Source organism: Microtus pennsylvanicus, chromosome 10 (assembly GCF_037038515.1).
Source record: "Microtus pennsylvanicus isolate mMicPen1 chromosome 10, mMicPen1.hap1, whole genome shotgun sequence".
NCBI lineage: Eukaryota > Metazoa > Chordata > Mammalia > Rodentia > Cricetidae > Microtus > Microtus pennsylvanicus.
The window spans coordinates 4,457,654-4,480,465 of NC_134588.1; the positions used below are offsets into that span (position 1 = coordinate 4,457,654).

Consider the following 22,812-nt stretch of genomic DNA (forward strand, 5'->3'; position numbering starts at 1 on the left):
CTGTCCACTTTGTGGAAAAGAGTTCAACCTTTATTATCTTCTTGATAGCAAAGTTATCAGAGTCCCTGGGTGATGCACAAATAATAAAAACTCAGAGAAAGATACTGGGGTTGGTTCAACCTAAAGACCAGAAACAAAGCAACCAACCACTGGCTCTTACCTAGACTCAGTCCAGAAAAGGTGATTCTGCCTCTAGGAAGCCTCAGAATGAGAATCAGACTGAGAGATGTCTCCTCCCATTTTATAATCCTCTCTGGTTCTGGGATTAAGGGTGTGCACCACTATCACCTGGGTTTTATATCAATCTTGATTCTGAACTTTTATCTCTAAAAATATCCCTGTATTGTGCCCAAACTTAGAATAGTATGGGTTGCATGGAAAGAATCTCAGCTTTCATTACTGGTCCCCTAAAAAGCCCTGTTACCCAGCAGACAAGTGAACCTTTCACAGATGAAGGAGTTTGGGGAATCTGCACTTACCACCTTCATGCCCAGAAAGCTTGAAGCTCCCGGGACTTTATCTGGGAACTGATTCTTGGGTGGCTGCCCCTCTGCTAGTGAAGAGGTGGCTAGGGCAGTCTAACAGCCATACACTTTGTAACAGCGCTGTTAACAGCACTGCACCAGGGAAGCAAAATGAGCCACAGCCCAGCGGCAGATTTTTGTCTCCAAATTTGCTCCTTTCTCTATTTGAATGTCACTTTTCTAATTAGGAAGCAGAGCAGATTAGCTAGAGACCTTGCTTAGCGCTGAAGGAGGCTTGCTAACCCCTTTCCCTGACACAAAGAGCAGCCCTGGAGATCTATTAGCAAAAGTCTTCATTCTGATAAAAGAAACTTCAAAGGCCCCAAATGAGGAAAGAGGTATCCCTGAAAAATGTTGAAATGACAAATAGCAGTATTTCGGCTGACAAAAGATGAAGATGAAACAAATGTTAGAACAGAAAACATGATTTTATTTTGCAAGCTCTGGCTGGCAACTATCATCAAAGTCCTTAACTGAAATGAAAAAGGTGTCGATTTAACAGCACACTGGAGCCAACTTGGATTTCTAACGACAAAATTCATCTTTGAAATAACAAAAGCTTATAAAGCAGCAAGAAAAATGTCAATGCAGAAAGTAAAGTATATGGCCCCAAAATAGTCTTGTGCTGCACATTTGTTAGAGAATGGCAGAGGCGCAAGCCACTTAGGGATCATCTGGGCAAACCCTTTCATGTTTCAAAGGAAGAACTGGACACAAAGAACTTTCCCTAACTTGCTCAAGGTCATGTAACTAGTTACTGACTTAGGAATTGTTAGCGGTCACTTCCTCTGCTTACATGAAGTCAGATGCTGTGGACTTCTATCTGGAAACCCACTCTTGCCCAGTTGTTGCGGCAACCTCACTCAGGACTGCAGATCAAGTTCACCAGATGCAATGACCTAGTATTTGTCTTTCTTTCCTTGAAACATGTGATGTGCACTGAACCAGCAACTTGCAGAGACCCACCATATGACCATGCCCACAACTGTGCAGACGTTGCCCTCTGCGGTTAGTTCTAGCTGACATATGACAACAGGGCAGAGAACAAAGACTTCAGAGTCCAAGTATAACAAGCAAAAGCAGAGAGAGCTGGCAAAAACCTGCTACGGAAATTGAATCCCAAAGTACTAAAGATTATACATAAAAGCTCAAAGGTAAAATATTTATGTTTTTCAAATTCTACATAGTATGGGCAAGACCTCCTGAAAAGGAACAAATCTGAAGAGCCTGGCTCAGGACGATGGAGACTTTGGGGTGCTACAGGTGCAGAGGCTGACTATCTTAGCTTTTGCCTCTGGAGCAGCCATTTCTCACCTATCTCTGTGTTGGAACTGATGTACATCTTATGACTAATTGATAGAAACTGTTTTGAAAGCTATTAACTTAGCAAAGAACAACTTTCCACCAATCCCAAACCTAAGACTATCATCAGATAGTATCTTAGTCCTACAGAAATGCTTCCCGCATTTTGCTGTAACCACCTCTCTGATGTAGTCACCAGTGTACTTGAAACTTGCTTTGATTTATGACTTTCTTTGTTCTGTAAAACTAAGTTCATAAAGCTGCTTCCACAGTGGACTGTCAAATTTGGAGTGTCCTAAATCTGTGTTCTCTGAACACAGTCTCTTAAAACAGCTCCAGAATAAACTGCCTGTTATTCCCTTTAAGGTGATGGCTATGGTTGTTGCATTGTCAATTATGTGAGAAACTCACAGTGAATCACTAGATGAGACATTCTGACCATATCAGACTTCATATTTTTCAAAATAAATAAAGATGTGTGTGTGTGTGTGTGCGTGTGTGTGTGATTAAACCTGTAGAGATAAAAACCTCAGAAAAGAAAGAAATTGAATCAAAATTATTCATATTAAACATATTTGGAAAATAACCTCTAAAGAATCTGGTGATAATGTGGAAAAATTTTTCTATGCAACAAAAAGAAACAGAACACATTATTTATGAAATGTTAGGTAACCCAGACCCAGAAAGACAAATATGGTATGTATTTCCTTAAAAGTTAATCTCAGCACTAGGGAGGCAGAGGAAGGCAGATCTCTGGGAGTTCGAGACCAGCCAAGTCTACAAGAGCTAGTTCCGGGACAGGCACCAAAGCTACAGAGAAACCCTGTCTTGAAAAACCAAAAAAAAAGAGTTAATATTGGTTTTTATAATATATATTATATATTATAATATATATTATAATATTGGGAGGGAAGAGAATGGGAGGACCAGGTGAGAAGTGGGAGGAGAGAAGGAATTGAGAGAGGGAATGAAGGACAGACAGTTAAAATTGAAGGGCATTTGAGGAGCAATATGGAAACCTAGTGTGGCAGAAACTTCATGTAATACATAAAAGCTATCCTAATGAAATTTCCAAAGAATGAGGGAGACAGAATGCCAACTGCCCAACTTTAGTCACTAAACAAAATGTCTATTACTGGAACTGGGTTTTATTCAATAGAGTTGCTGGCCAAAAGGGTCACATGGAAAATTCCAAATAACCCAGGATGTTTGCAAGACCAAAGATTGTTCTCCACAATCTGACAGCAAGGCCCCATTGCTAAAGACAACACTCACACACGTTATTGGACATAGAGAGGTAGAGAAGCTGCCTACATAGAACTTACTATGAAAACCAGGCTGGCCTCTGTCTCACAGAGATCCTCCTTCCTTTGCCTTCCCTAGTGAGTGCTAGAATTAAATATATATGCTACCATAAGAAGCTTGGCTGTTTCTTAAATGTTATACCTGCACCTCCTAATTAGTCAAAAAAAAGAGAAAGCATTAGGAAACAAATATGTGAACATAAGTATTCTTAAAAACTTTTATTTACAGTAGCAAAACCTTGACAACATTGCAAATATCTATAAGATTATGAATGGATTAACAAATTATGTCTATATAATGACATATTAAGTAGAAACAAAAGAAACTATTGATATATAGTATAATGCAATATATAATATAATGTAATATGTAAAGTTTAATGCAATGAAGGAGACTCTAAAAATGTTTTCAGTGACTGACAGTAATAATACGAAAGATACATTATTCCATAAGGAATTGCCCGAGAGGGGGTGTAAGTGGTGAAATGGAACATGGAGCCGATGGATAGCACAGTTACAAAGGTACATCACAGAAGTGGGGGCAGAAAGGGAACCAGAGGACCAGGAAGTCTGCTGTGTGATTGTGTCTTCTAGCTATGCCAGGCAAGCTAAGCAATGAAATCCCAACAATATGGCTACCTAAACAAGACCTGAAAGTTGCAACAGGAATTGACATCTCAATGTAGATAGAGAAAATATCATGGGGCCATACCCTAGATTAAGAGTTACAAACAACAGCTTCTGAGAAAGAGAGAATGAGTTATCCAGGTGGTGAGAATTTGTTAGATTGGTTCTCTAACATTCCTAGAAACACAAATGCAAGGGACACTGAATGGACTCAGCACATTGCATTTGTATGTTGACTGATAAATATGCATATTTAACTATGGTTAAAGACAAGGGAAGAGGGCTCTAAAGTTGGGCGGCAGAGATGGCTCAAAAGCTAAGAGCACTGCCTCTTCTTCTGAAGGTCATCCTAAGTTTAATTCCCAGCAACGACATGGGGGCTCACAGTCATCTTTAATGAGATCTGGTGCCCTTTTGAGGAAGAGACCTGGTCAGTTGTCATCACCAATCTAGACTATGAAACCCAATACAGACAAGTTCAACAGAACTGTCATATATGGGCTGCCCACACATGCTTCAGCATTGCCACGGCATAAATTTCATTTCAATTTTTTTCACATAGGAGCAGTATTAGGGAGGAGAAGGATGAGGAAAATGATGAAATTATATTTTAATTTAAAAAATTTAAATGAAAAAGAGATATTACAAAGTTTACAGAAAAAATGCAGGTGTGACGGTCCTGTTCTGTGTCTTAACTATGCAGATGCCATCATGGGTACATGCATGTTTCAGAACTTACTGGATGCTACTTTCAGTTATTCCTATTCTGTTCAATTATTTAGCATTCTGCACCCGACTCCTCTTGGGCCCTCCTCGCTCACTCTTAGATTCAGGACTTCTTTAATTGTCACACACATACATGTATAAATACAACATGCTGGATTCATTTAGTGGTGTTTGAATGTATGTGCACTTAGGGCATCAGGAGTGCATTTGATTCACATCTGAGCAGATGGTTAATTAGACATCTGGTTTGTAAGAACTGTTCAGAGTGAAGCTTCCTTTGGGGTTGCGTGCATTAGAAAGTACTGGGGAGGGATAAGGACCACACCGTGGAGCATTAGGAAGAAGTAGGGGAGATAAGGGTCACACTGTGAAACTTTAGAAAGAACTGGGGGAGATGACCACCACACTTTAGAACATTGTCTCTTAACTACTTCCTGTAACTTACTTACAGAACTTATTTCTTCTTTTCTTTAAATTTATTTCATTTTATGTGCATTGTTGTGAGGGTGTCAGATCCCCTGGAACTAGAGTTACAAACAGCTGTGAGAGCTGCCATGTGGGCGGTGGGAATTGAACCTGGGTCCTTTGTAAGAGCAGTCAGTGCTCTGAACCACTGAGCCATCTCTCCAGGCTGAAGCCTTGAACTTGTACTTGAAACTTGAGGGAAGAGTTGTCTAAATGGTGGACATGCAGGACTGTTCAGTAACATTGATGGAATGAGAGATTGTCTCAGCTTCTTGTGAGACAGGGGACAGTTCCAGTTATTCTATAGATGTAACGGGGATCTTCAACTGGCATTGGCTGATAAGACTAGCAGTGGTGGAGATGTTAGCAGTGTGGGATAGCACTTTGGGATCCGGGTTGTGAATAAGGCTGGAGACAATCAGAAGCTACTTAGACACTACAAATCAAGTATGGCCTTCTCGGCTCCAAACTCCCCACACATGGCATTGGAGCTGTCAGCAAAGATATTCACCAACTAGTAAGTATACTCTTTATTTGTGCAGTGAAACCACCTTGCCAATCTGGAAACATGGGATTTTAATTCTGGCATGTGGCAAAAAAAATATGTGTAAAGCAATCACACGTTACACTTTCTTGTCTTTTTGAAACAGGTATCAAAAGGCTAGCCTCAAGTTTTCTATGTAGCTGAGGATGACTCTTGAACTGATCCTCCTGCCCTGTACCTCCCAAATGCTAGAACAGCAGGAAGGCACCATCATGCCTGTTTTTATAGGGTACTTAGGGTTGAACCCAGGGCGTGGTGCTTGCGATGCAAGTGCTCTACCAACTGAGATACATCCTCAGCCCACGATAATGCTTTTATGGAGAAGAGAACCTGCCACAGAACAGGATGCTACTGGTTTTGTGGTGCCAGATGAAGAAAAGGAACGGGTGGTCAGCACAAAATCTTGGTTCTACTCGACAGCTCCGGGCATTCCTGATCACGGCGGTGGTCGCCGCCGCTTCTGTGCCTTCCTCGTTGACCTCAACAAAGCACTTGTGGGCAACCTTGGACACGGGCACATTCTTCTGAGTTGCCATTCCAGAAAAGTCAGCCTTTGTTTCCTCAAAGGCATCTGTCATTCCCAAACTCTGAAGAAAAGATTCCAGGTCATAACTCTCCTCCAGCTTTAATCTGGGGAAATAAACTTGGACTTTACTTTCTGTCATGTTTTCTGGGTTTGTCCAAGCTCTGAACTTCTCATAGGTAAGGGCTTTTTCTACCTGAAATGACAAAGGGTCAGTTTTTAAAATTAGGAGGACAGTAGGCTACTGTCACTTGCATTTCTTCATCCCTTTACTTAGTGAGGAGTGACAGCCATTTGACTTTGTTTCTATTCCTAGAATTTTCTCAATTTCTTCTCACAAGGCCATGGTAGTTCTCATTCTTGACATATGTCAATAGCTTTCTGATTACATAGAAAAAAAAAGGAAATCAAGTGTCCTTACCATCTATCCTGTGCCCTCCCATGGTGGGCAGGAGCTTTGCCAGCAGACAGCTGACTTACCAGAACACTCCTGGTCATACACATTCTACTTTGTAAGTCTCTACTTCATGAATTTTTTTCCTTTGCTGTCATGAAGAGGATTAAATTAAACTGCAGATCCATACTTTAGGTCTTTGTGCACTTGCCTCATCTGAAAACTTGTTAGAAATGCAAAATCTCAAGCTGAATTACAATCTGCATTTCTGAAACTATTACCCATGGAGTTCCTAAGCACGTTAATATGCGGGAAACTCTGCCACCATCCAATGCTATCCTTCTTCCAGGATCTTTGCTGAAGAATGATTGGGCTATCAACTTGCCTCACCCTCCTAAATTTAAAAAAAAAATGCTGTTATATTTTTGGAACGTTCTCATCCTAACGTCATCAAAACTTGTCTACTTCTGGACAAACATGAAAAGAAGTGCATACACATGTTCACTGAAGGGAACACCTGCATGCTCATCCAGCACGACCTAGAATAACTCTTAGCTGGAAACACTGCAAATGCAGCAGAGAGACGGACTTGGAAAATGAGCTCAACTGGCAATGCACAGACACTCGGCGCCCAGGACTCACCACAGCCAGATCAGTGTTCTCATCAGGAAGCAGAACAACCATGCACAGCTCCTCCTCTGCGTAGGGCAAAACCAGGACCTGCATGTTCACCTCATCCACATGCCCCATCATAAACTTAGCATGCTTGAACATCATCTGCACTGTTTTTTTCTCCTGATGAAAATTAAATTGAAATTAAATTTCTAAAATGATAAATATAATTTACTAAAAACAACTTATATCCAACTCTTGGGACTCAGAAGAGTATAAGATGATCATTATTTCTGTGCACTTAGTCTGTTAAATGTAAAATCTTCCTTAGCCCATTGCAGTGTTGAATGGGCTTATGTTCATTGGATGAGGTATCACTAGGTAAAATCACACATTTGTGTAGCCTGCTATTGTTTAACTGACAGAAGTCAAATTCCATTCCATATTTAAGGTAAGAAGAAATTGACCAAGGATGAGTAAAGAAAAAAGATAACTACCAGTGTACACATTATTCTAGTTTCTCTTTCTACCTCTAATTAAAGATATAGAAGAGGTATTAGTTTAATTCAGAAATAGAATAAAAATCAAGTGTAAAACAAACTGTTCCTTTTCTCATCCACCATCTTTCCAGCTTTCTACTTATAAAAAATAACAATACATTGGAAAATACTGCCCTACCTGGTTAGTTTTAAATGGCATGCCCCTTGTGTACTTTCTGTCAAATTGAGCCTTCCACTTTCCTTTGAAATACATGGCATTCACGAGAACGAGCTTAGTCAGTGAGGAGACTGTTCCAGGACTTAGAACTTCTGAAATTTTACCTGTAGAGAATGTAAAAAATGTTTAAAAGAAGAAGAAGACTGTACGAAAAGTCTATTGTGAGTTGGAGATAAGGGTAGTGATAAGCACTCTCCTACAATCAATTATCCTGACATAAAATTTAAAGGCCAGATTAGGTAGAGAACTAGGCTTCAGTCCTGTCTAATGCATCATTTGTCCTTAAACAAGAATCATGTTTTCTGCTGCTCATAAGTCTTTTGCATCACTAGCCTGGCCTCAACCTTGCTACACAGCAGAAGTTACCCGCAAACATGCAGCCTTCCTTCTTCAGCCTCAGTAGTACTGATGTATCAGGTATGTGTGAACATGCCCTGTGTAGAGAGAAGTTTGAAAGCAGGTGTGGCTGCTATGGCTTAGCCTTGAGTTTGCGTGTTTATCAGTTCAGGATGAGAGCATTTCCCTGAACTTCTGCTCAATTCACAGAGAGCAGTTGGCTACACTAAGAAAATAAGCCAGTATCTTTGATTCTAACAATGCCCTCTTGGTCTTAGCACTACAAGATCACAGTTACATTACTATGGACATTTTACTTGGATTACTTCTTGGTTGGGTACAACTTCACTGTGCAAGGTAAAGGATTTAGTTAGTTATACCTGATTCAATTTCAATCGCCACAAATACCCTCAGTTACTGTCAAGTGACAACTGGAAGGTAAATCCAGTCCTGGTTAAGAATCACTACTTAGTACTAATTTCCAAATCACATTCATATAATCAGAGGTTTCCAAAATATCAGAAATATATACTTGTAATATATACAGGTATATATTCATACACATCTATGTATATAGATGTGTGGGTATATATGTGCATGTGTGCATGTGTGTGTGTGTATAGGTATATGTAGGTATATATAAAGGAAGGAAGGCTATCCAAAAAGTAAGCCAGAGAAAGAAATTATGAAAACAGGATAAAGGGCTCAAGTTCCATGGCCAATGACAAGATGATCTTAAAGACAGCCTTCAGCTCTACTATTCTGGAAAAGCATACAAGGGGTGCCTACATGGAGGATGTGAAGAGATAAAGAGAAGTGATGGTACACAAAAGGCAAACTTCTGAGACTGCTTCTGCTGACGTACTGTTATCTCATCCACAGGCATGCCAGAGCCCACTAGGTGATGATGCATGAACTACGGGGGGGGGGGGGTGGGGAGGGGGAGGCTCTTCCTTCCTGGGCTCACGGTCTGACCAGTGTTTGTTACTATGATTAGGGAACCACTGCTAATTCAAATATGGTAAGATTATCATATCAATTAAATGTATTAGATGCTAGGTTCTAGATGTCACTTGAACAAGTAAATGACTTTTAATTCCTCCACATCTTAGAAGTCTCTAGGTTTCTTTCTTGTTATTTAGGGCACCCTCTTTTACTCAACATTCAAGTCAAGAGCAGGCCAGAATATTTCATGAGGAAAGGAAGAAATCAGGTTTGTGAGTGTTGTAACCCCAATAGTAACAAGACAACAAGATTCTAGAGCAAATTTGAAAAAGAGTCATGTTCTGAAACAACTGTGGTCCCCCTGGTTATGTTAAGAGGAGGATGAGGTCACCACGGTCACATTAAGAGAAGGATGAAGGCTGCAGGTGAACTGATGAACTGCTCAGATTCCAACAGGTAGGGAACGGGCCAACTCTAACTGATACACCATCTAAACTTCATCCCAAGAGAAGATACTTCTGTTTCAGAGAACAGCAGAACATTACCAGGGACCCCAAAGGAAGCATTTACCAGGGACTTCTCGGCACAGTTTTAAGGGAAGCAGTCTGAGACTCAACATTGGGTTAGTTTTTAAATGTTACAATCTGATAGTCCCAAGGAAAGTTCAGCATACACATCATTATAGCTCTGAGAACCAGGCCACAGGAGCAACACCATGGAGGGCCCAGCCCCATCTTCCACAGAGCTCACTGTCCCTCCTAACTCCAAAGTCCACCTAAATCAAAGCCTCCTACCTTCAGTCTTTTCCATCACCCAGTTGTTGATGTGTTTCCTGCACTCTTCAGTGTTCTCAGCAAAGGACAGCTCTTCCAGCTCTGCCTGATAGAAGTTCTGGCAGGAATCCTTGAAGGTCTATGGGCACAAACAGGGGTTGGAGCCTATTCAGCTAAGTTTCTCACAATTGGGGGAACAAATGTTTTTTCTTAACATTTTTCTAGCATAAGGATCTGTGGAGGTGATGCTGTATTTCAAGATGTATTCATGCAATTCTCAAAAAGATGTGGGTCTCCTACACTACCCAATGTTGAGAGAAATACTGAATGCCAGGAGAAAAGATGCACCTGGCTGGGTGGCATGCCGCCTGTTAAGAGGACACGCTGTACAAAATGGGTGGCCCATGTCCTGTTAGCAGAATACCCTGTACACAATGGGTGGCCCATGTCCTGTTAGCAGAACACCCTGTACACAATGGGTGGTCCATAGCCTGTTAGCAGAATACCCTGTACACAATGGGTGGCCCATGTCCTGTTAGCAGAACACCCTGTACACAATGGGTGGTCCATAGCCTGTTAGCAGAATACCCTTTACACAATGGGTGGTCCATAGCCTGTTAGCAGAATACCCTGTACACAATGGGTGGCCCATGTCCTGTTAGCAGAATACCCTGTACACAATGGGTGGTCCACAGCCTGTTAGCAGAATACCCTGTACACAATGGGTGGTCCACAGCCTGTTAGCAGAATACCCTGTACACAATGGGTGGCCCATGTCCTGTTAGCAGAATACCCTGTACACAATGGGTGGCCCATGTCCTGTTAGCAGAATACCCTGTACACAATGGGTGGCCCATGTCCTGTTAGCAGAACACCCTGTACACAATGGGTGGCCCATGTCCTGTTAGCAGAATACCCTGTACACAATGGGTGGTCCATAGCCTGTTAGCAGAATACCCTGTACACAATGGGTGGTCCATAGCCTGTTAACACAAAGACATTTAAGCCAAGTTAGGACTGTTGTTATCCATGCACAAAGCACAGATATTTCTCTTCCAGACATACCAAGATGACTTTGTTTGATTTCTGTTTTCCCACCTGGCAGGCACTCACACTTTTCTACTGATTACACTGTAAAGAACTACAATGTAAACTTAAAAGTAGACAAGGAAGTAACCAGAATGTTTGATGGAGGAAGGTCATTGGTTAAGTAATAAAGAAACTGCTTGGCCTCAAAGGTTAAAACATAGGTGAGAGGAGTAAACAGAACAGAATGCTGGGAGGAAGAGGAAGTGAGGTAAGATGCCTCAGACAGATGCCATAGCTCAGCTCTCGGGGACACACACAATGAAGCTCTGACCCAGGATGGACGTAGGCTGAATATTTCCCTGTAAGACTGATGCTACACAGATTATTAGAAATGGGCTAGTCCAGGTGCGAGAGTTAGCCAAGAAGAGGCTAGATATAATGGGCCAAGCAGTGTTTAAAAAAATACAATTTGTGTGTTGTTATTTTGGGGCATAAGCTAGCCAGGCGGCGGGGTGCTGTGGACGCAGCCCCGCCGCTCCTATTACAACAAATGTTTATGTCTGGAACACAATGATTGGGCAGTTCTCAAACCCTTTAGCAAGCCTGTTTCCAAAATTATTTAAATTATGATTCATAACAGTAGCAAATGAAAGTTATGAAGTAGCAATGAAAATGCTTTCATAGTTGGGGGTCACCACAACATGAGGAACTGTTTGAAAGGGTCGCAGCATTAGGAAGGTTGAGAGCAACAGTTGGATTATCGGGAACAAGGAAAGGTCCTTGGAAGTAGCAAAAGATAACAGGGATCATGGATCCTCATTAAATATATGTATATGAATGAATGTATTTGTGTACGTGATCCTCTACATACGTTCGCTTATATCAGCAAAGTCAAACATAAGTGGAAGTTAAATTAGGAGATTCCTTAACACAGTATAACTCAGATAACTTCCCTACAAAAATATGTTTTCAGATACATATGTAGCAATTAATTTCACTCTCTGTTCAATACCTAAAATGTTTTAGAGCCCATATACAGTAGAAATGTAGACTATGAGTTATTGTGCCACCAATATGTACAGCTGATGTTCAAAATGAACATGACTTCATTAGAAGAGCTGTGGGATCCAGAGTCATCTCCAGTGATAGATAAGACTAAAGCAGCAAGCCAACAGGGACAGAATTTACCATAGCCAGGACAGCGTCCTCCTGAGCCTTATGTAGGAACACTCAGAACTTTCAGCCAATAAAATGGTCAAGCTTGCACCATTCATTTCCCTAATTTCATGTCAGTGACAGTCTGCACATTATGCGACATGACTGTCAGACCTCACTCGTTTTAGTGGACTGTGAGTTTGGGATTGTATGCTCAAGCATGAAGACATTTTTATCTTAGACTATTTTTTTTCAGTGGTTGGGTTTGAGAGACTGTAAATAACCAATACAGGCACAAAAAGACCCATTAAAAGCAATCTATAATAATGTGGAAGCCATAGCCTACAACCAACCCATCAGAATTCATTTAACAGTGGTGATTTAGAAGACAGAGTAGATCTTAGAAACTTTGAAAGTTTGTCTCAACAACACTCAGCCCCAAAAGCACAGGTAGAATGGGGAGGGGCTCTATATAACATAGTGGATGACATGGTCACTCAAGGGGAGGGGAGAAAGGGTGAAGATATCTATCTGGGTGCAGGAAGATAATATATTGACTTCGACATCATGGAGGGATTTGTCAGGAAAAGAACTTGAGAGGACATAATTCAAAACCAGTCCTAAAATCCACAATTACAGTGTCACAAGAGTAATTCTAAGCACATTTCTATGACGAGACCATTAAACTTTGCTGCCTGCTTTTCTTCAATTTTCGTCATTTTTATTGTTTTCAACTTCTTTTCCTCAATGTCTGAGTACAACATACCGAAAGGAAATCAAATGATTCTTCTCCAAAAAGTCGGCAGGCGCTTTTTAGCAAGTATTGGGTGCCAGTTTTGTTAACCTCTGAGAGGAGGGTCTGGAAACCTTTGTGAACATCTCTACCGTTGTTCAAACCAAGTACCTAGGAATAGAATAAATAGACTATTAAACACGGTCATTATCTCCCCTTCTGCACACAAACCCAGCTAAGGGATGACAATGTGACGTGTTCCTATAGTACAAGGAGTCCAGGGTGATTGTCTCAGTAGGTTTACAAGCCAGCATGTTTGTCATCTGAAGCTGTGATGGGGCTGCCCAGTGCTTTGGAGGACATTGGCAGCGTTTGTGGCCTCTACCCACTAGATGTCAGTAGCACCTCTCTGCTATGAGAACAAAAGCACTGAGCCCTTAGGACGTGTCTCTGGGGAAGCAAAAATGCCCTCTTTGGGTAAGAGTCCTTGGTCTGCAGGAATCATCCATCCTAGTAAGGCATCATGTCATAACCCAGGATCGATGCACAGCATAGAAATTAGACAACAGTAGAACAAGTCCCAGTGCCTTTATCAATGGCTTCTCAGTCAGCCCCTCTTGTCAGCCACATTCAGAGAGTCCGGTTTGATCGCATGCTCATTCAGCCCCGGTCCAGCTGGATTTGGTGAGCTCCCATTAGAAAAGGCACACTGTCTCAGTGGGTGGACCAACCCCTCTCGGTCCTGACTTCCTTGCTCATCTTCTCCCTCCTTCTGCTCTTCAACTGGATCTTGGGAGCTCAGTCCATTGCTCTGATGAGGGTCTCTGTCTCTATCTCCATCTGTAGCCACTGGCTTTTGGGGACCCTAGTCTATTTGGATGCAAAGCTTCCTAGGCCTAGATGTAGCTGGGAGGACCTCAAACTTCCCTCAGGGCAGAGTTCCCTACCCTCTCTTAAGGAGGGGGGTTGGGGGAGTGGAGGGATTGGAGGAGGGGAGAAAGTGTAAATTTTTGAATGGAAAAAAATAAATATTAAAAGAAAGAAATTAGACAACAGGAGTGAATCTAATAACCAGGGAATACAAGAATAAAACAGCAGAAATAAAAAGGAAGAAGCTTTCAAAATTTCTTATTTTCCAAATCAAATTGTGATTTACATATCAAATCAAAGTGAGTGTATGACTCCGATCAAATCTCACTCTCAAGATTTCTTCCCCAGAGAGTTCAGTACTGCAGGAGATCATCCACACACAATCATGCTAGTGGCCAGGTAATATCCACATGGTGACTTATGTGATGCTTTTCTACATGGTTAAAAGTATGTCTCCAAACTATCAGGACTGTGTCATTTGTAGATAATGCAGATTGTGTGTTCCCTCCACAAAAGCTTACTTACACGCTGCATGACTCTTTAAAACATAACGCTTCAAAAACTAGAACGATAACAAAGATGGGGTGCATCATGTTCCTTTGTGTGGGTCAGGACTCTAATTACCATTTTCTGCAAGATGTGAATTTACCAGAATGTTTGATCACTTTTATCCAGATAAAGGAATTTAACACTCAATGTCTCCTGTAACTGTGGAGATGACTGGTTCCATCCAAGATGATGCCTTGCTCCTGTGCTGGTCCATATATGACACACTACAGAGTCTCCCTTCCACCATCAGCCACTGACTTCTACCTGCTGGCTGAGGATACAGAAAGAATCCCTGGTGTAGGGAGCCAAAACCAACCTGCTGTTTGTCTCCCATGCACCCCTTCCTGCAACTTCCAGTAAGCATACCTGGGACATTTGGGCTGCAGTGTTTCCTTTGGCTCCCAAGTAGACCATGGCCAGGGCAGAGGAGACACTCAGGGGACAGAAAAACAGGTTTCGTGACTTGTCTTCTTCACCCAATACTTTCAAGAGGCTGATGGCAAAAGAGCCATTGGCTTCACAGAGGTCACCCATTTGAGAGGTCTAGACGAAAGGCACAGAACAGAGGTACATCAACAGAGGATTTCTGTAGTCACATGGACACCAGGGCCTCCTTCAGGGGACACTAGGCATATCAGATAAAATATCAGTCTGTACCTCAAAGATACCCAGTCCTACCCCTAAGCCCTGTAAATGTTATTTTATTATATTACTTAGCAGTAAGTACATTACTGTGGTATTTAATTAAGGATTTTAGACATATACACTAACCTACAGTATTAAGGAAAGTGTAATAAACTTGCAAATGCTCTTAAAACAGAGAGAAGTAGGAAGGTCAGGGTAAGAAACAGAGATGCAGGCAGAGGTCCCTGTGATGACAGGCCACCAATGTGGCCACCTCAAGAAGTTGGTAAAAGAAAACAAATCCAAAATTCTCCCTGGGGGCCTTGGTGAGAGCAGGGTACCAGGCTCTTGTGTACAACTGCTGAATTTGGGCCTCTAGGACTGGGAGATGATGAATATGTGTCCTATGCAGTCATAAGCCTGTAAGAAAATTGAAGGGTTGGTGGCCTAAGAGCCTCAGGTGGACAGGGAAGCGTTGAGGAGATCCACACACCAAACCTGGTGGCATCACCACTTCCAGACATGCAGACAGAATCTTCTATCACCAAAGTTTCTGCTTTTCCATCTGGTAAAACCCTAACCACCGCTGCTACATTCACACGCACAGTTTCATTTCCGCAGAAAGAGAGCAGCACTTCAGCTGTTCTAATTAAAGAACTTCTGGTCCTGAAGATGTCCATCTTTTTCCATTCATTTCCACACTGCCTCCATCAATGCTTGTCTAACAAAAATAGTATACAACCAATATGAAATCAAAATCAAATATCCCCCCTGCATATATACAAATGTAACCAATGTTCATATGGCTCATGAACATAGGACTCTCTGAAAAAGGGGCTCAGATAATCTCCAAAAATGTTTAATCCCTCCCTCTAACAGTAAGTCCCTCATTAAGTAGCCTTTGGGGTACACTTCCAGCCACTGTTCTCAGCATTGCCCATTTAACCCCAATAAAATGAGGTTAATACAGGAATTGCCTCAAGGAGGGAGGGACTGGAAGGCTGAGCAGGATGTGGATGACCCTTCCGGAAATCCGCTGAGTCATTAGAGACTGGAACTCCTGGATTCCAGAGCCTGTCATTCCTAGTCATCACACACAAACAAAACAAGAGAATACTGCTATTTCCTCTTTCAGTTTGATGTCTTTAATATAATTATTTTAAAAATTTCTAAGAATAATAACTAATTTTCTGCAGATGCACAGTGTACTTCTGTTACCATGAAAAGTAAAAACTGGAAGAATAAAAATTTACCAGTTTTAGAGGCTCTGTTTAGGATAGTATAACCTAAATGTGGACTGTTGAAGATGAAAAATTTATGCGAATCAGTGTGACTCCAAAAAGATACAACATTTTACACAAGAGCTATTGAGACTAGTGTGGCAACCTGCAAAGAGGGTGTGAGGGGAGAGGGTTTATTTCACATGAAATCCAAACCTAGAAGCAATGACTTTGGATCTGTCCTGGCCAGAATGCCTTTCCCTCAGCTTCACTAAAAAGAAATAAAGCTAAACTTGGCCAAATATGCAAAGATTTCCTCCTGCTTAGAGCCCTGACTTCCTTCCTTCCAAAGCTTTAACTTTAGAAACCTTGTATTTATTAAGATCTTCGCCCTTTGAAATGTAGATTAATTGCCTCCAACCAATTTTATACCCATGCATACCCAAGAACCCCAAAGCCATCATTGAAATGTGGCTACCCAGTTGAGCCCTATTAACCTGGCTCTGGAAATAGTAACACCCCAATCTAGGTCTGGCCTAGCAGCACAGTTTTGTTGTCTCACTTACTAGGGAAACTGAGACAAACATAATTATTACAAGTTCAATGACAATCTGGGCTACAGACTAAGTTCAATACCAGCCAAGACTATTCAGAGATATGCTATCTCAAGTTGTAAGTAAAAAGAGGGTTTGACTTCAAAACCCTTCCCCCAAAGCACATCCAGCACCATAAATAAACAAACACCAAGAAAATAAGAGTCCAATTTAAGCATGAATCTTGTTTCAAGTGATAAAAGTAATATTACTTATATCATTATTATCATTGTGATTAATCCTTCATTATTAATCACTATGATTGTACCAAAATGTCACATGATTATTATTAGTAGTTGCTGTTATTAGTTATTGTAATCTTAAATTATTGTCTTTCACAATAATTTTATATTTATTGTGTGTATTTCTATTAAGCTTTATGATAGCACTGGCTAGTAAGTTTTAGAAGATTTAAATCTCACCAAGTTAGTCACTATGGCCCTACATGCTGTGGGATAATGCTCTTGTACATTCTAAAGATTTGTCACTCGTATTGGTTTAATAAAATGCTGATTGGCATGTAGCCAGGCAGGAAGTATAGGCAGAGCAACCAAGCTAGGAGAATTTGGGGAAAAGGAAAGGCAGAGACACAGTCACCAGTCAGATGTGAGGAAGCAAGATGAAAATGCCTTACTGGGAAAAAGTACCAAGCCACATAGGTAAAAACTGTGGGTTAATTTAAGTTGTAAGAGCTAGTTAATAATAAGTCTGAGCTAAGAGGCCAAACAGTTAGTACTTAATATAAGCCTTTGTGTGTAGACTTAATGACTACAGGATTGGGTGGGACAGAAACTTCTCTCTACACCTACAAACTGTTTTTTTTTTTAATATGCTATCTTTTCTCCCATATGCACATATAATTCTAACTGGAACTTTTAAACCCCACAAGAAGATTACGTTCTAATTTGGAAAATTAACGAACAACAGCAACAAAAACAATATGGGAAACACTAGAATCTTTACCTAGAGCTTATGGCCATGCACATGTTCATTTCCCTGTATAGACAGATCATGAACTCAGAACGTCACATACAGTAGCTTTGCACTCATACTATATTGAGGTCCAAGGACTTGATGGTCACTTGTATCTCTCAGACACAATAAAAAGTGGGGAACTTATGGCTCAGACTGGGGAATTTTGCCCAAGTTTTTGTATAAACTCCCCCCATCCTGGCAGGTTTTAAGAGAAGGCATCTATTATAGAGCAAAATTTGAAGTTCTTCTGGGTCACCATATTATAAAACCTCTCCAGGCCTTGCCCTCAAAGAGTACAGGCATCAGGTAACATGGCATGCCTTGTGCAAGCCCCAGTAGAGCAGGATCTATCTCGTCTCCAGGCAACATTTGTCCTCACAGCCTCACCTTGCACTTGACATTTCAGAAGATAGAGGCCTAAACAAATTGCACAAATTTCATCAACCAGAAGGTGGCACCAAAGAAACTCTAAGAAAAGGAAAATAAAGTCTGACAAATCATGACCAAATTCTGATTTGATCCTACCTTAGGATAAAACCTTGGGGTGTGTGCATATGTGTGTGTGTGTGAGGTGCATGTTTCACCTTATCTGAACAGGCCAACAGAATAAACTAAACTACTGCATGAAACACAGCTACTTTACATGTAATTGCTCCTAATTGCAAACTCCTAATTCTGGTTCCTTTCACGCCTCCTTCCTTCATCTCACTTCCTTGACCCCATTCCTTTTTAGCACCCAGGTAGTAGGCAACAGCATACCACAGTTTGGTGAGCACATGATCACACACACATGTAAATGTGCTCACATGCACACACCCACTGGCATGTGTAAACACACTTGCATGCACACGTGTGCACACACGCACACACACACATACAGACGGAAAGCATGGTCCTACTTACTACAAAAGTTAATCCAGAACAGGAGCGACGTGAAAATATGACTCTGTCCTTGTTTTCTTGTCTCAATCTTAGTTACACAAGAAGCTTTTGAGAAAGTTGGAAGGTCAAGCAAAATGGACTTTGCCTAGTAAATCTAAAGTGAAATTATTTTTAGTAAAATACTAAATAATACCTTTAGGGTTCATTCTGCCACTAGACTGGCACATAAATGAATTAGTATTCAGTTAATTTTCATTTTTACAAGTGAAGAAATAAGAACAAGGACAATTAAGCACTGTCCAGAGGATTCACAGAAGAAGTGACACCCTGAAAACCAAGTCTCCTGCTTCTGAGTGTGTGACACCATTCTTTTGCTGGGAGTATGAAACACTTCATTTCTCCACAATCTCCCAAATGCAAACATTCAGAGAGCATTTGTGCTGTCGTCTCCTTTCATGTTTGTCAGAACACGACAAAAGAACGACCCATGTGGAACAATGCCCCAGGAGCTGTAAGAGAGGCTCCAGAAGAAAAGGAAGAGGGCCTTTTACCTCAAGAGCAGTTTTCCCCTGGATTGTTCTTGGATGTGATTTCTTGGCTCCTCAGTTAAATGTTTACATTCCATTTATAGGGCATGTTAATTCTTGGTGGATGTCTGAACGTAGCTATAGGACCCAATCTGATGGTAGGACACGCTGACTGCCGTCTTCAGTGTACTCTGAATCTAGATACAGCCTCTGCCTTGCTTTCCTGATTTCCCAGATATAATCTATAGTGCATGCCAGGTAACTGTGTTTCAATTGGTCTGTCTTGAGAAAGTTCTGTTAATATTTAGTGTGTGCTTGCTGGCATTTATTTACATTTTTTCTGATCATGTTTACTGAACAACCTCCCTTGAATTGTTGCTTTCTTTGTTGCATTCATGTATAAAAGTATACTCTTATACATGATATGCACATAATTAAAGTTGTCTGTATTAGACTATAGTCTGCCCCATTATTTCAGATCCTCGGCTCCCACGTCTCAGACACAGATCTGCAAGGGTCAACAAAAATCGACAAATGTCAAAAAAGGAGAAGAGAAAAAAATATTTGTCAAATCCCTGACCACAGAAACACTGAAATGCCTGGTCTCTGAAGCAGATAATTTGTCAAGGTTTCTGTGCCAAGGAATCCCACCAGTAGTGGAGCTGATTTCTAATAGAATCCCATGTAGTCATCTCAAAGAAGCTGCCTCTGAAAACGTGAGCAGGAATTCTGGAGGGGGTACTAAGGGGGAATTTCAGTCTGAGAAACTGGCAGGCACAAAAAAAAAGTAGGCAGATCATGTTTGTGTGGTGTTCTGGGGACTGGTCTGTTTGGAATCCTGTGAGACACCAGGGGGAGATAGGATGGGTCTCTTTTGCTGAATTGATGAGTCTAAACATGAGCCAGGTGCTAGAAGCTAAACACTTCTAACAAAGTGTTATATGTAGATATCAGGCCTTAGGAAAATGACACAGCTCACTATTTGGTATATAAAGAGGCTAGGGAGTCTGTGATTAGGCCACTATCATGGACCATTGACTGTTGATATAGATGAGACCCTGACTGGAGAAGTAGGTATTTTCAGGTAGAGTGGTTGTTGAAAATTAGGAAAGAGGGAGGAAGCAAGAATCAGTGTAAAGCTCCCAGCAAAATGCATATTTAGGTCAAGAGGCATAGGAAGTGCCTATGAAGAACTAGCTTGGAATGGGGAAGGTGTTCCATTTGAGAAGTGTGGGAGCTATCAAGTCATCCGAAGCTGTAAGGTGGCAGCCACTGCAGTTTGGAAATGTAGGGCAAAAAACAGACGAACATTCCAGAGCAAGCATTAGAGGCTTTGGACATCCTGACTCCAGCCTTTGTTAACAGGTGAAAATTTCAAAGAGAAATCCACCTTATTCTAGGGGATGTCCAATATTTGAAGGTTGTGTATGAAAGGGAGGGAGGGAGGAAATAAAATGAAATCGTGACCTCAGAAACGGCTGATTAAGAGAACCTGGAGGCTATGTCTGCGTGGTCCACCATCCCAGCATAGGTGGACACACAGCCTTGACATGGGACAAAAAGCTCTCCGAGGCAGTCTGGGCCTGCGATGCACAGCTGTAGGGCAGGTGCCTGAGAGCTGAAGAGAATCTAGAAAGTGGGGAGCTCAGCTGAAGAACATTACACAGGCAGGGGGAATGCGGGGGGGGGGGGGGGATGAAGCAGCTTTGTTTTATGTTGACAAGAAGCAGTCAATGAAAGAAAGATAAAGGGAAGGTAAGAAAATGTTGGGGGGGGGGGGACAGTCCAGTGGAAAACTGTGTGACGTGAGAGAGAGGAAGGAGAAGGGTATTGGCAGTAAATGAGGAACAGAGGGGACTTTTCCACCCAGCGTGGGATGAGCCCAACACCCCAAACTAGCTCGAGGCTCCACGAAAATTCCTGGCTCCTAGCAGGTCACTCCCTAGCATTTTTTTCTGCACCCGCAGCTTATTCTTTCAGGGATGTAAAAGCTCCAGCGCCCACTGCCAGGCATCAAAGCCCAGGGTTTGGGGTCGCAGCAGTGTCAGAGGCCTCTGTGTGCCCGGGAAACACGCCCACCCGGAAGCAGGCGCGGGACCCAGGACGCGCCTGCGCTCTGCTAGCCTCGCCCGAGGCGGGATGCCCAGGCTTAGACCCACGTGACCCTGCAGCCCCTCGGCCGCCCCTACCTGTTGGTTGGCGTCCTCGCCAGCTCCCGGGCTCTTGCCTTTCCTTTGGCGGGATCTGCGGGATCTGCCTTCTCCCGCCGGGCCTCTCCCTCCAGGCTCCGCAGAGCAGTTGTCTGTTCTGGGAACCTGGGGGTGTGAGAGCCTCCCACAGCTCCTACCTTAGTGATTAACTGCGGCTGCGGCTTCTTCTAGTCCTGCTTTGTGGACAATTAAAGTCCGCCTTGATCCGGGGCAAGGCTCCCTCCGGTGACTCAGAGCATAATGAACAGGCCCCAACAGTCTGACTCACACTACCCAGAGTGGCACATGGGAGGGGACTGGCCAAACAGCCTCCTCCAGGGCTGCAGGGCGGTCTACTGACACCAGTACCTGGATTTGAGGACAAAGCTAGGGTTTAGTAGCCCAGGACAGTGTGGATGACTTTGCCCCGTTTCAGGACTAGTTTGTTTTCCCAGGTCACTATGTGTTACATTTGTTTTGTGTGTATGAAAGAACAGCTTTGAAAGTTGAAATTTAACTTTGAAAATTAACCAGAGGCAAAGCCAGGGATGGCAGCTATTGTTGGGGCATACTGGACTGTTTTGCTTAGCAACCTAGCTTTTGGCTTGCATCCTCAAAGTTGATCACATGATGATATGTTGACTGTTATACAAATATACACATGATATACAAATGCGATAAAACACACAAACTCTTTAAAAGGCTTTACAACTAGGAATAAACATGTTTGTACTGCAAAAAAAAATTATGTACTTTGCTTTGTGTGTGTTTTAGTTTGATGTTTTGACAGGGATCTGAAGATTTGCTTTAATTTTGATTCATTACTAACTGGATTGTTGGCTGTCCTAAAGAAAACATATTTCAGGAAATGAGATGTTTAGAATGTAATGCAAGCTTTCTTTACCAAACCTTTACCCTTAATTTTTAGCTTGCATGCTAGCTCATCTGTTTTGGTATGAAACACTGAAAATCTGAACACTTTGTACTGCATTGTACTCCTATTTGGAAGACCATTATGGAGCTTAGAAAGTCTCATTTCCAGGCCTCTGAAACTTGTCTTTTCCAGCCTTCAGAGCGTGTGATGCCGTGTTAGAGTCAGAGAATCTGGGAGTAATCCACCACAGAAGACCTGGTTCAAGTAAGCCAAAAATGTATTTAGAAAAAATGGTATCAGGGAGGTGACAGGGTTCAAACTCCAGACTGGGTCCTGATGCAGGGGCAGCAGCCAGTTTTAAAGGGGAAAACCACAAAAAGACAGTTCCAGAGTCCCATTCAGTTATAGTGTAATATGAAAAGAAGAGTTTGGGAACTTTCCCCGGTAACACTCTTTCAGTCTTTTAGAGTTCTGTAGTTAGGTGATTCAGATTGGCTCTGGGACTACCACCCAGAAGGGGGTGGAACGTTTGTGGCTTACACCTCTGTGAGGGTTTAGGGAGAGGGGCTGCTGCCCAGCCTCAGGAAATTGTGGGTAGCAGCTCAGGGAAGAATGGCAGACAGAGACAAAATGGAGTTCCTACTGCTTATAGGATCTAAAAATCAAAGTCTATGAAACCAGTACAAGGATCATGTGAAGACAGGGTAAGTTCCTCTCAGACAGTTTCTAAGAGCCCATCTGGCATTCACTCAGCAAGAGAGCCTTTATCTGCCTGGGTGTCAGTTATACTTTCTTACAAA

The 22,812-nt window shown here is 42.0% G+C and overlaps 1 protein-coding gene across 2 annotated transcripts; it reads right to left on the minus strand.

Moving 5' to 3' along the window:
- Positions 1 to 3,325: 3,325 nt before the first annotated feature.
- Serpinb8 (serpin family B member 8) lies at positions 3,326 to 21,430 on the minus strand. 2 transcript variants are annotated; one of them, XM_075987622.1, is made up of 7 exons: positions 21,297 to 21,415; positions 14,495 to 14,671; positions 12,743 to 12,880; positions 9,814 to 9,931; positions 7,700 to 7,842; positions 7,052 to 7,204; positions 3,326 to 6,211 (listed from the first exon to the last, which is right to left on the minus strand). In XM_075987622.1, the coding sequence occupies exons 2-7, from the start codon at positions 14,660 to 14,662 to the stop codon at positions 5,807 to 5,809; spliced, it is 1,125 nt and encodes a 374-aa protein (XP_075843737.1). In that variant the 5' UTR covers positions 14,663 to 14,671; positions 21,297 to 21,415; the 3' UTR covers positions 3,326 to 5,806. The 2 variants fall into 2 exon arrangements, with proteins under 2 accessions (XP_075843737.1, XP_075843736.1); XM_075987621.1 differs by having other exon boundaries at positions 3,342 to 6,211; positions 21,139 to 21,430.
- Between the last annotated feature and the right edge of the window lie 1,382 nt (positions 21,431 to 22,812).